Below are 13,293 nucleotides of genomic sequence, written 5' to 3'. Positions count from 1 at the left end.
CTAGGAGGACTGACAGACACACATACAAGGACAAAGTGGGCTTTGGTAGTATAGATTAGGTGATTGGTAGAACAAGCGCCGATGATATGTACTCTTGAGTTTTACAACCAACCTCACTAATAGCCAAGAGATTTACAAAAGAGACCATCTTGACAAAATGTTCATAAATATACTCTAAAATTTGGAGCAGAAGAACATTAATGGCATCAACATCATGCAATTGTAGTAAACTAAAGTTACGTATTAAAGCAACTGCGATTTTAATAGACAGGTGCAGGATAGAAAATAGGCAAGACAGGTATAGGAGGTACTCACATCTGTCAATTAACTTGCGATGTTAAAACCAAAGAATTGTTGGATCTTCAATCTTATTATTACACTCAGTTCTGCATATCGTTCGTCTTCCACAAGACAAAAATTTGCTCAATCAAGTGATTCACAAACTACCGTATGAAGAATTAGGTTCATGCTCTTGTTGGTGTTGTGACCATTCGCTCCTTCTCCTTCTATGGTTAGTAAACCAATAATTTGGTGTGACTCGATAAAGTTTTAGTCCATCTTTATTTCTACATTTTGCTTGTTTTCTAAAACACCCTGGATTCTCATTACAAGAAACCTTTTCTTCCTCTGCTGTGAAGGATGCTCAAGTTTCATCTTTATATCCTCTAAAGTTTTCAGCAATCTAATGTAGTTTGTAACCGATGGTTTTGTGTAAATGTCTAACTCAAAGAGTAGTCAACTCCAAATTACCTTTCTAAAGTCTTTTGCATGTAAGAAATGTTAAGTTTTGCTGATTTTTTACAATACATACTGGTAGTTACTGACTAGAAATCAGTGAAAATTGAAAATATATTTTTAAGCGATTTGAAAGTGTTTCCAATGGTTTTTATGAGAAAAAGATCACCTTTTGGAAGCTGATAAATCTAAAATTGAATTATCTCCTAAAAACAGTGAAACCCATCTATTGTACCTATTTTATTCAAATCATCAAAAATAATGGCTTTCGTAGTTATTTTGATGCGTTATCTAGTATTCATGTTTGCAAACGCTTTGTTTGAATGTCTTCATATACTGTACTTTCTTATTTTGCAAGCACATTTTATTAACAACTTTCTTTTACACATTTTTAAACTCAAATAAAATTGTACCTAACATTAGTAATATGTTTTTCAATCTTCAAGCCACGCAAAAATTGCAGGTTGTAGAATGTATGATGAGTAAACAACTTCAGCATTTATAAATATGTATGATGAGTAGACAACTTCAGCATTTGTAAATATGTATGATGAGTAGACAACTTCAGCATTTATAAATATATGGGGTACAAGTTCTTGAACAAATATGTAGCATTGTTAATCTGGACAAAAATAATATTAGAATATTAGGTGTTGATAATTGATTGTATTGATTGACTTTCGAATAACGTCACAAGTAAATCCCACAAAATAGCACATAAACATGTATATAACATAACACCTAGTGCATTTGTGTATGCATGGCACTGTAGCGATCTTTGTAAAGAGAACATTTTTAGCATGGAATATGTGTGTGCATGCAAAACTCAAGTAGTAAAGCTCTATTTTGCGTTCTCAAAACTGAAAAACCACAAAAACCTCAAAATAACAATTATTATTGACTGAGCATTTTGAAATATCCACCATGAAATGATAGCTAATAAAATCATTATATTATATTAATATAACACCTCATAATATAGAATTACAATAAGAATTTGTTGCTGGTGGATCTGATAGAAGCCGAGTGTCACGTTAACATGAAAAGGCGAATGTGAATACGGAGGGCGAGTGAAAGGATCAAAGGCTAATATCTATAGGGACGATAGTTTAAGGCGTTATATCTATCTGTACCGAGTAGTAGCTGCGAAAAGAAATCTTTTATGCTGTGTCGTCTGCTGTAAACGATGATGCCTAATACAATGGCCAGGGTGCTGACAGCTCCGAGGCCGAGTAATGTAGTTTTTGGTTTAACTTCCTGTTCCTTCAACCTATTGGCAGCATCACTTTTCCTTTTTACAGCTGCCTCCTAAAATTGAACAATGAAACTACGAGCTCTCCACCATGTGTATTGAAACCTTTACAGAGGAAGTTAATCGCCGTATAGTTTCACAGAGTCCCTCGATCAACAGAAGCGTATACGGGAGCACGCTCGATTCCAAACAAACAGGCCACGCCTATTATTTTTATATAAGTTATAATGGAGAGGCCACAACAATAATCAACAAAAATTACTCCCATTAGCAGTCGCTTTAAAATTGATTGTTGTATCATGAACAATTTGAAAGAAAACAAAATTTCCTACAAAACACTACTAATAACGTTTTTGTAAAAATGTAAAGTAAATGCAAAAAGAGCGGTATTGAGAGCGAGGTATGAATATTCCATTAGAGATCAGTATGTAGATAGGGTTTGTTTGGAATCAAGTGTTTTTGTTTCCGGTTTTTGGTCACGGGACGCTGTGAAACTATACAAAACTGGCTTCTGACAACTGTTTCGCGTGTCGAGACAATTGAGTGTTGGAGAAAAAACTTTTACAATCGCCCGTTGGATTTTGTTCAATTTGTTAGAGCAAAAAGACAACAGTAAACGTTGAAGTCCGTAAAGCATTAAAACAAATGCAATACATAAAACTATATGTGAAATCCAAAATTTTATGTAGATGAAATTTTTCACAGATTCTCTGTAGATGAAGGAGAAATGGTAAAATTACATTCAATAGTTGATAAGTGGTCTCGAGCTATACACAGCGATACAGTGAGGTACGAGGGATTACTGTCTTTGCTTAAATTTTATGTTGTTTATTAAAAAACCTTTTACCTTGAACGTATCGCAAGTTTACTTTTGACTGTTAAATCGCCTCAACATACAATCATCTCCACAGGCAATCACCTCAACATACAATCATCCCAGCATACAATCGTCTCAACATACAAAATCGCTTCAACACACAATCACATCAGCATGATATAAAATTTGGGCAATTATTTGTCGTAATTGTCAACATATGAGGTCACAAATTTCTTAAAACATTACCGTTTTGTCGGTAAAAGCGAAAAAGTTGGTAGAAATTAAAAGTAAAATACAAAAATAACAAAATACACCAACTATGTTAGCTAGTGTAGGTCAGAGTAAGTTATGAATTTCTACCCCAAGCCCTACTGAGCCTAAATCTTCTCAAGGTAAAGTTACGATAAATAATAACAATAATAATAGTAACAATAAAAACTTATTTTGTAACAGGTGATTAGTTTGACAATTTATATTTAAACGCAAAATTGAACGTAAAATTGAACTTAAAATTGAACTTTTTGCAGTCATCTTGTTGCGCAGTTTAATATAGGCTCTAGAATTAATCGAACAGATACAATGTACTCTAATAAGAATATATGATCCAGCATGTGACAACTTTGACATACGAAGAAAATACCAGAATGCAAAAACTTCGTATGTTGAGGTTTGACTGGATGTACTTTTAAAGGGAAACCGAACACAATTTACTGATGAAGGCCAACTTTTACCCTATTTGCTGTGTGTAATTTACTACGTTTAACAAAATATAAATTATTTCTTACAACAGATAAATACTCAGAATAATATTTTAAAAACAAATAGGCGAGTAAATAGGCGAGTAACAAACCCCCATTGCTATGTAGTAGACAGTCAACGCTGCTAACTGAAATATGACCTCATTACCGCCTCATTGTTTATGCCAGGCTCCTGTAGAACTCTTTTGAAAATGGCTAAGAGTGCTTTTGGTGTACATGCTAAACATTAGGAATGTTATAGTCTACCCTCACTACCGTAGGGTAGAGGCAGTAAATTATTTATTGATTGAGATATGCGCTTGTACACAATCATTATTGACTGCGGATAAGCACACGAGTGACAATGCTTAAGTTAAAGTAATGACGCGTAATAACTAAATGTGTGCTATATAAAAAGTGCAACGATTAAGGCTAACCATTTTTCCAGTCATTCATAGGTCATCAATAGAGTAATTACATATTGATCACATATTAGTGACAATATTAGTGATATTGGTTCACTCAAAGGGAATTTGAAAGTGCTAAAAAAACAAATTCTACTACTGATTAAATTACTAAAAACTAAGAAAAAAATGACTTTAAGTACTAAAATGTCAATTTGAATCACTTGTTTATGTTGGTTTATAGGCTACTTCCCAATCATCAGCTGCAGCTTTAGTATAAATTCAAGACAGTTTGAAGCTTTACTAAATAATCTGAAATTGAGTTTGTGACAAAACGTAGCCAATATAACAAACTCAATGTGAAATACTCTGCAGATTATTAAGAGAGCAAGTTTTGCCCTTGTGGTTCAAATTGATTAATATGACTATCCTAGTTTCCAAAGAAGATTATATGAAAAACATATTAGTAAAAATCATTTTAAAATAACTCAAAGCTGTGGGTACACAAGACAATAATATAACACTGTGGGTACACAAGACAATAATATAAAGCTGTGGGTACACAAGACAATAATATAAAGCTGTGGGTACACAAGACAATAATATAAAGCTATGGGTACACAAGACAATAATATAAAGCTGTGGGTACACCAGACAATAATATAAAGCTGTGAGTACACAAGACAATAATATAAAGCTGTGGGTACACAAGACAATAATATAAAGCTGTGGGTACACAAGACAATAATATAAAGTTGTGGGTACACAAGACAATAATATAAAGCTGTGAGTACACAAGACAATAATATAAAGCTGTGAGTACACAAGACAATAATATAAAGCTGTGGGTACACAAGACAGTAATATTAAGCTGTGGGTACACCAGACAATAATATAAAGCTGTGGGTACACAAGACAGTAATATAAAGCTGTGGGTACACCAGACAATAATATAAAGCTGTGGGTACACAAGACAATAATATAAAGCTGTGGGTACACAAGACAATAATATAACGCTGTGGGTACACAAGACAGTAATATAAAGCTGTGGGTACACAAGACAATAATATAAAGCTGTGGGTACACAAGACAATAATATAAAGCTGTGGGTACACAAGACAATAATATAAAGCTGTGGGTACACAAGACAATAATATAATGCTGTGGGTACACAAGACAATAATATAACGCTGTGGGTACACAAGACAATAATATAAAGCTGTGAGTACACAAGACAATAATATAAAGTTGTGGGTACACAAGACAATAATATAACGCTGTGGGTACACAAGACAATAATATAAAGCTGTGGGTACACAAGACAATAATATAAAGCTGTGGGTACAGAAGACAATAATATAAAGCTGTGAGTACACAAGACAATAATATAAAGCTGTGGGTACACAAGACAATAATATAAAGCTGAGGGTACACAAGACAATAATATAAAGCTGTGGGTACACAAGACAATAATATAAAGCTGTGGGTACACAAGACAATAATATAACGCTGTGGGTACACAAGACAATAGTATAACGCCGTGGATACACAAGACAATAATATAATGCTGTGGGTACACAAGACAATAATATAATGCTGTGAGTACACAAGACAATAATATAACGCTGTGGGTACACAAGACAATAATATAAAGCTGTGGGTACACAAGACAATAATATAACGCTGTGGGTACACAAGACAATAATATAAAGCTGTGGGTACACCAGACAATAATATAACGCTGTGGGTACACAAGACAATAATATAATGCTGTGGGTACACAAGACAATAATATAACGCTGTGGGTACACAAGACAATAGTATAACGCCGTGGATACACAAGACAATAATATAATGCTGTGGGTACACAAGACAATAATATAATGCTGTGAGTACACAAGACAATAATATAACGCTGTGGGTACACAAGACAATAATATAAAGCTGTGGGTACACAAGACAATAATATAACGCTGTGGGTACACAAGACAATAATATAATGAAGTGGGTACACAAGACAATAATCAGGCAGATTTTGCTTATTCAGCCGACTATTAGAAAAATATTTGATTATTGACTGAACAACCAGTCAAATTTAAACTTGCTCAATATTAACCAATCAAAACTGCATGATTGGTTTTGCTTTCAAGTGCATAGGTAGGCCTACTTCAACATTTAAGCCTACTTCAGCTTTTAAGTACATTAAATTTCATCAATGATTGATGAAATTTGTATACTATGTTTCATAAAGATATGACCTCTGTTATTTTAAGGAGCACCTATAAAACTGTTTCTAATCAATGATATAAATTTCAAGGTACATACTCCCATACTTCTACATACCAATGTTGTTCTGAGATCTGCTTCATATGTCAAAAACGACTATTCTAGTTCACTCTAATTTGTTCCACCAGTTTTACAAAACCTATGATAACATCTCAATAAATTTAGCCGGTAATTACGTATCACATTACAACAAAATTTAAAATTATGTAAAAACTGAATGTAAATACAAAAGTAAACAAATAAACTAATAGTCATAATCAGTAGAAGTTGTTTCTATTTTTTATTTTAGGGCCACAGGAATGAGAACAAAGTCGGGTGGTAATAAAGATAATTACTCTAATCATCTGCTCTAACATGAATTATTATTCTTATGTTTTCATTTTATTTGAAATTTTCACCAGCATATTTACTTTTAGTTTCAAAACTAAAATCTTTCTTGTAAAAGATTTGAACATAATATGTTGAAAATTCATTTGTTCAAGTGTCAGAGTCTAATATGTGTTCAAACTTCATGTCACATATTGGAAATAGTTGATCCAAGTCGAAAAATGTATAAATGAAGCAGTTTATCAGACCTACAAACTAAACTAAATTAATGCTTCCAGCAAGTGTTGACAGCCGATTAGAATGAAAGAAAAACAAACCAAATATATCATTCGATCTAACAGTCAAGACGATGGCTTACAGAACATAGTAGATGTAAGTGAAAGATACAGCCACATCATCAGCTAATAAAAACATGTATCTACACTTACAACAGCTTTCTTTTCTGCATTTTTCAGAACTGTTAGCTTGACAACATTACCGGCTGACTTGAACAGATATACAGCCGTCTGATGTGTGACCTCCATTAGTGATGTATCATTCAACTACAAATTCAGTAAAAAGTGTAACAAATACTGACAAGGATTAATTGTTCTCATTATATCATTTATATAATCCTAAAAGTAATTTAAAAACTAACACCAGTTCCCTTCTCTTTATGACTAGACAAACTACCTGCTGTTGTGGTTTACTTATTTCCATGAGTAGGTTTTTAATTCTAATGTTAAATATATTTTTATTTTATTATATGCAAGTTTTAATGCAAAAAATACACCAATAATGTTTCAGTGCATGAATTAAGAAATATTATTAGACCTACTGAGGTGTGTAAACAAAACCCTTCCAACACCATTTCAATGATTTATCATTCAATTTACTACTAAAGATATCAGCACCTGCAGCTCACTTAAGACATCAGTTAAACCCATCGATGAGTGTGTTTATCTGATAAGACAACCCCCACTGATAAGCGGTAAATGAATAGTGCTTTCAGCTGTAAGACATTCAGTTTTGTTCAATATGAACACTGAGAGAGCAAGTTTAGGGCTTGATCACTCCAACTACCTGGTCGTGAGAGCACTTTCAACAGACTCCCCAGTTGACTAAACTGTTTTCATTTGTTTGCCAACTTGAATAGACACTCTTACTAGAACAAAGAGAAATAATGAGCACTATTAGCAATAATTCATGAGCAAATTCAACTTGTTTTGGATTTTTATATTTTTAAACACTTTGTTTCTTTCAGTCAAAACTCTACAGACAAAGTTGATTGGTTCGAATATTTGCTTGGCATGTCGAAGACACTGCACATAATAGCAAATATTTTTATATGAATACATTGCATTCTTTCTATTTTATTGCATAGCTCAAAGATTTCAACAATAATGGCTTCAGGTTTATCACATCATAAAGCATTAAAACAAATGCACTTCAGACAACTAAAAGCTCAATTAAGTGTAAGAAATGAAACCAGTAATTAATAAAAACCGGTTTATATGGTTGTTTCCATTGTAAGTAAATTGAGATGTTATTCTGCTCTGACACGGGAGATGGATGATGCCGAATTAGAGGCGGTAACAGAAATAAGGAGCAATTCTAACATCGACAGAGTGAACTTCAAATGAGAGCAATGAATTTACACTTTTGTCTTTGTTATATTATATTGCTATTCTTGACACTAAGCCTCTCAATTTCAACTCATTTCATTCATTTTTATATTCGCAACCTCACATTCCTTCTTATAGCTATTAGATGACTAGGAACTCATTTTTTAAAAACAAAACCAAAGATGTTTGCTCTCATTTATGGTAACCTTTTGCTTTTATTTTGTCACCTCTAATACCTATTGCACAAATCCTCATGGAACTAATGATTTTTAACTAAAAAAACATAAAGTACTGTTTAATATGACTCAAACAAACCTTATTTACAGAATGAAACTACGAAAAAGAGAACAGTGTAGCCTACTTATGTGCTGGTTTACAAACTGTAGTAGCTTGAAAAAAATTGTGTGTGGTAAATTGGAGTTAACATTTTTTGACGCATGACATAATTTAATAAATGTCTCGACAATTATTTTATTAAAATATGTCATGCTTTAAAAAAATTTGTATGTAAAAATCATTGCAAATCGGAATACATATTTCTAAATTTCTTGAGTATGTACAAGTTTGAAAAGTCGACTATGCTATACATAATTTTAACATAGTGAATGTTTGGCGACAAAATACACATATTTATGTTTACACGTACATTCTATCAATAAAGTTAAGTGATATGCATGGTTGCAAGCAAAAGGCCATCAAAGCCAAAGTTTACACTGCATTGAGGAGAAAAAAGGATATAACGGGTTAATAAGTTCAACTACTTAGGAAGTATAATAACGGATGATGAAAAATGTGACTAGGAAATTAAAAGAAGAATAGAAATGTCAAAAGATGCCTTTCAGAATTTGAAAAAGTTAATAAAAGATAGAAAGATATATACAGACATCAAGCTAAGAGTACATATGGTAGTGAGGATTGGACCATTTCAACTCAGATGGAAGGAAGGCTGGAATTGCCTAAGACGAATGTTAAGAATACTGAAACCTCTATTTTAACGCCACCTTATTTAAACAACATCTCTATTTGAGAGCCAATATAAGAGAAGGGTTCAAAAATTGGGCACCATCCTTTAATTGAACATCACTCCATTCTGACTGCCACTTTGGCATGCTTTGATCTTTACAAATCATAAAGGAGCAGTAAAAAATTGTCCACAAAATGGTACCAATAATGACTCGATTACATCAATAACAATCAATTCTTTTGTTGCTGCTGTTCGTATCGAAGTCTATTTTCTAACTTCGGAGCTCAACAGTTTTTTTGTTAAAACTTTGAAAGCAACACCATAGAAACAATAACTATATCAGGCTAATAGTACTTCCTTGTTTAACATGGTTTTGGTACTGCGACATTTGTGAAAAACCATTCAACACGAACGATGGAATCTGTACTACTATTTTGAGACTAAAACTTCTGCTTAGCGAGATTACACGTGGTTTCCCTTTATTTACACTAAAAGTGTATTCTAAATGAAAACATGTATAAGTTTTGGATGGCAGTTTGTCTACCAGAAAAAGAGAGCAGAGGTATCGGAGCAAGCATTGTTAAAAAGAACAAGGAATAGGAAGTGGTGGAGAACCATGATCGCCCACAAATAACCATCCACATCCTCTCATAACATGGCACTTGAAGAGAGAGATAAAGATATGCACATCAGCATTGCTGATGTGCCACAGCACATCAGCATTGCTGATGTGCCACACTGTATACATGTTATATGCCGTAAAACCTCTAACTGAACGCCACATATAATTGAACGCCACATATAATTGAACGCCACATATAATTGAATGCCACATATAATTGAACGCCACATATAATTGAACGCCACATATAATTGAACGCCGCATATAATTGAACGCCACCTCTAATTGAACGCCACCTCTAATTGAACGCCACCTCTAATTGAATGCCACCCCCAATTGAACGCCACCTCAATTTCAACGCCGCCTCTACTTCAACGCCACCTCTATTTGAATGCCATCTCTAATTGAATGCTACCATGGGAGAAGGATGAAAAATTAGAGTGTTACCCTTTAATTGAACGCCACTCCAACTTGACCGATACTATTTGACATTCGTAATCTTTACGAACCCATAATAGCAAGTGATCAGTAGAAAAGTGTCCACAAAACCGTACTAATAATGACGATCACATCGATAACAATTAATTCGTTCATTGTCTCTGTTCATATCGAAGTCCGTTTTCCAACGCTAAACCTTTTTGTTTTATTTTTGTTAAAACTTTGAAAGCAACACCATAAAAATAATTAATACCGGGTAACTGTCTCAGGCCAATAGTACATGTAGTTCCTTGTTTAACACAGTCTTGATACTTCGATAGAGTGTATGTAAAAACGGTTTACATTTGTGTTGGTATAGCAACGATTAGTCTTAGGCTAAAAGTTGTGCTTGACGGGCATGCAGCTAAATGCTCATCATTACATGTATTTGTGCGAAATGCAACGCGCAAAAGTTTTACTCAGCTAACAAAATTGTTTCGACGATAGTACGAATAGGGCAGCAGCACAGAAGACATTGTAGAAGGAATTGAAACCAGAAAATGTTCGTCCTATTGAAAGCAACAATCAGACCGCAGCTGGCCAAGGAAACGATGCAAATATTTTTGTTATAAAAACGTTAATTTTTGTCGTTTATTGTTTCAGTCTTTATTTAAACACCACTTCTATTTGACGCCACCTCCATTTGACGCCACCTCTATTTGACTACCACCGCTATTTGACCGCCACTATAGAGAAAGGATTGAAAAATAAAGCGCCATAGCGTTCAATTAGAGGTTTTACGGTTTAAACTCATTTGGTAATAATGTTAGCGATTTTGTTAATAAAATTGGCAGAATCAATATCGCTACAGTTATTGTCTCGGTAACCGTTACCATAGTTGAATAAGAATGATCCCTTGTTATAGTCACATTTCAAGGAGCTACCTTTAAACAAAAGAATCAATATCCAAACAATTATTTTCATATCACCAGCTACATATGTTACGATACAAAATGGGAGCAGCAATTGTATAAAAGCTGATAATAGCTTGTTTTAACGAATCTGTTTCAAAGATCATGAAGGATATTAGATTACTTGACAGTTGCAGGATGAACTGATAGTTCTTTAATGGATTTGCTCATCGTATTCTATTATCAGTAAACTCTTATGCTTTAGTAAAAGAAGTATCAATAACCACTATTGGTAAAAAATACCCAATATGATTGTACTAGACAATGCGTTGTCATGGTGACATTCAAGTTTCCTCCTTTGAAAGAGCTGCAAATGATAATATTTTATTTAATTCTCAATGCTATGAATAGTCTTAATTTTGCAAACCTTTAATATCTTATCACCCTCAGCCAAACGGCCATCCAGTGCTGCAGCACCGACTTCTCGGACCTTGGTGACAAAAATACCTACATCCTCACTAATATGCGGCATATCAATCCCTCCACGGATGTTGAACCCTAAACCCTCTACAAAGAAAAAACAGAGATTTGTGTTGTGTCACTGATTTGTGTTGTGTCACTGATTTGTGTTGGTTAATCCCAAGCACCACAGACCTACAATCTATTTTCGCTTATTTGCTGACAAATTCTCACCTATCCTAACCACAGGTGTCCTTTAGCGAGATATTGCCGAAGCTGGGCCGTAGTCTACACACACAAAAAAACAACAAAGGTCCACATAGTTATGAGCAAAAACAAAAGTATCTACCCAAATATGTCACCAATCCGATGAGCAGCACACACGAAAACTAAACCAATCGACAGAGCCACCCATCATGTCAAAATATTCCAAGTTTCAAGTCATGTCTTGCACAACTCACTTTATGGTTACTCAAAACTTGTCCCAAAGTTTCTATTAATTTGAGACTGTCCGATTGCTGTTTTAAAAATGGTCACCGCTAGCCTAGTGTTCTAATTCAACATCTCAGTAACTATCGGGACATTGCTGAGTGCTCCCAAACTTTTTGATGCCCTCTTTCAGCAATGCCCCGATAGTTAGTGAGATGTTGAATCAGGACGTTAGGTTAGGCTAACGGCGACCATTTTTAAAACAGCAATCGGACAGTCTCAAATTAATAGGGACTTTAGGACAAGTTTTAAAAAACCATAAGGTGAGTTGTGCAAGACATGACTTGAAACTTGGAATATTTTGACATGATGGGTGGCTCTGTCGATTGGTTTAGTTTTTGTGTGTGCTGCTCATCGAACTGGTGAGATATTTGAGTGGATACTTTTGCTTTTGCTCATAACTACGTGGACCTTTGTTATTGTTTTGTGTGTGTAGACTACGGCCCGGCCTCGGCAATATCCCGCTAAAGGACACCTGTGATCCTAACACTTTCTTGTAAAGCTGATTCGGTTAGAAGTAAAGCATTCATTATAACAAATTATCACAGCACATAAGATGGAAAAACTTGTTCAGGGATAATTGCCAATAGCAAGTTTTTCATCGGGTATATTTCATCGGCCTTATATCTATCAGTAAATTTTAAAGGGTGAAAATTGTCATCAGGATCTGACTATCAACTGCCTATGATAAAGTAATGAACATTTGATCGCACATGGCTATGACAACAAGGTCTATTGCTACAGATCTTACAGCCATGAACACACTGCTGCAATAGAATTAATCAAGTTACATAATTTAAGTCACTGAACTAGGGTATGACATATGAACATTGCAAAAGGCCTAAGTTCCGTGCATGATTGCATTTTTTCAAGGCAAATTTGTTTCAATACCCACAGCCAGTTTGCCATTGGTTATGGTATGTTAATTTCAAACATACGCACATCCCCATACAGGCTATTTCATTTATTTTTTTCGTACCCTTAGACCGATTTGGAAATTCACGTTCCTTATTTAAAATTTTTAACTACATTCGCCGGTAGATGTAGCTACTGATAAATTCAAGGGAAAACATTTGTTGCTGATATACCATCTTTTCTGTGAAGTACTATCTCGATAATGTCTTCTGATCCATCACCAGCGTCCATTCCGAAGTGTGATCGTGGCAAATCAATAAAACTATACGTTCATATGTGCTATACTGAGGATTGCGGGCGCATGAGACAGAAATGGAACATCAGTTAAAAAAAGGTTTACGGTTTGCATTGGTA

General features: G+C 34.3%; 1 protein-coding gene across 1 annotated transcript; it reads right to left on the bottom strand.

Moving 5' to 3' along the window:
• Positions 1-1,389: 1,389 nt before the first annotated feature.
• On the bottom strand, positions 1,390-13,267 carry LOC137400158 (disks large homolog 4-like). Its single transcript, XM_068086473.1, has 4 exons — positions 13,113-13,267; positions 11,504-11,643; positions 6,987-7,100; positions 1,390-2,043 (listed from the first exon to the last, which is right to left on the bottom strand). Exons 1-4 carry the CDS (start codon positions 13,168-13,170, stop codon positions 1,822-1,824), a joined length of 534 nt encoding a protein of 177 aa, XP_067942574.1. The 5' UTR covers positions 13,171-13,267; the 3' UTR covers positions 1,390-1,821.
• Positions 13,268-13,293: the final 26 nt, after the last annotated feature.

Source organism: Watersipora subatra, chromosome 7, assembly GCF_963576615.1.
Source record: "Watersipora subatra chromosome 7, tzWatSuba1.1, whole genome shotgun sequence".
NCBI lineage: Eukaryota > Metazoa > Bryozoa > Gymnolaemata > Cheilostomatida > Watersiporidae > Watersipora > Watersipora subatra.
This window is presented reverse-complemented; position numbering and strand designations above follow the sequence as displayed.

What these genes read in the sequence shown, in the direction of transcription:
- LOC137400158 (XM_068086473.1), bottom strand. Translation starts at nt 13,170, where the DNA reads ATGGACGCTGGTGATGGATCAGAAGACATTATCGAGATAGTACTTCAC. An exon ending in AGTACTTCACAGAAAAGATG is followed by an intron (nt 11,644 to 13,112) that starts GTATATCAGCAA and finishes TTTTCTTTGTAG; the next exon opens with AGGGTTTAGGGTTCAACATC. An exon ending in AGGGTGATAAGATATTAAAG is followed by an intron (nt 7,101 to 11,503) that starts GTTTGCAAAATT and finishes CTGAATTTGTAG; the next exon opens with TTGAATGATACATCACTAAT.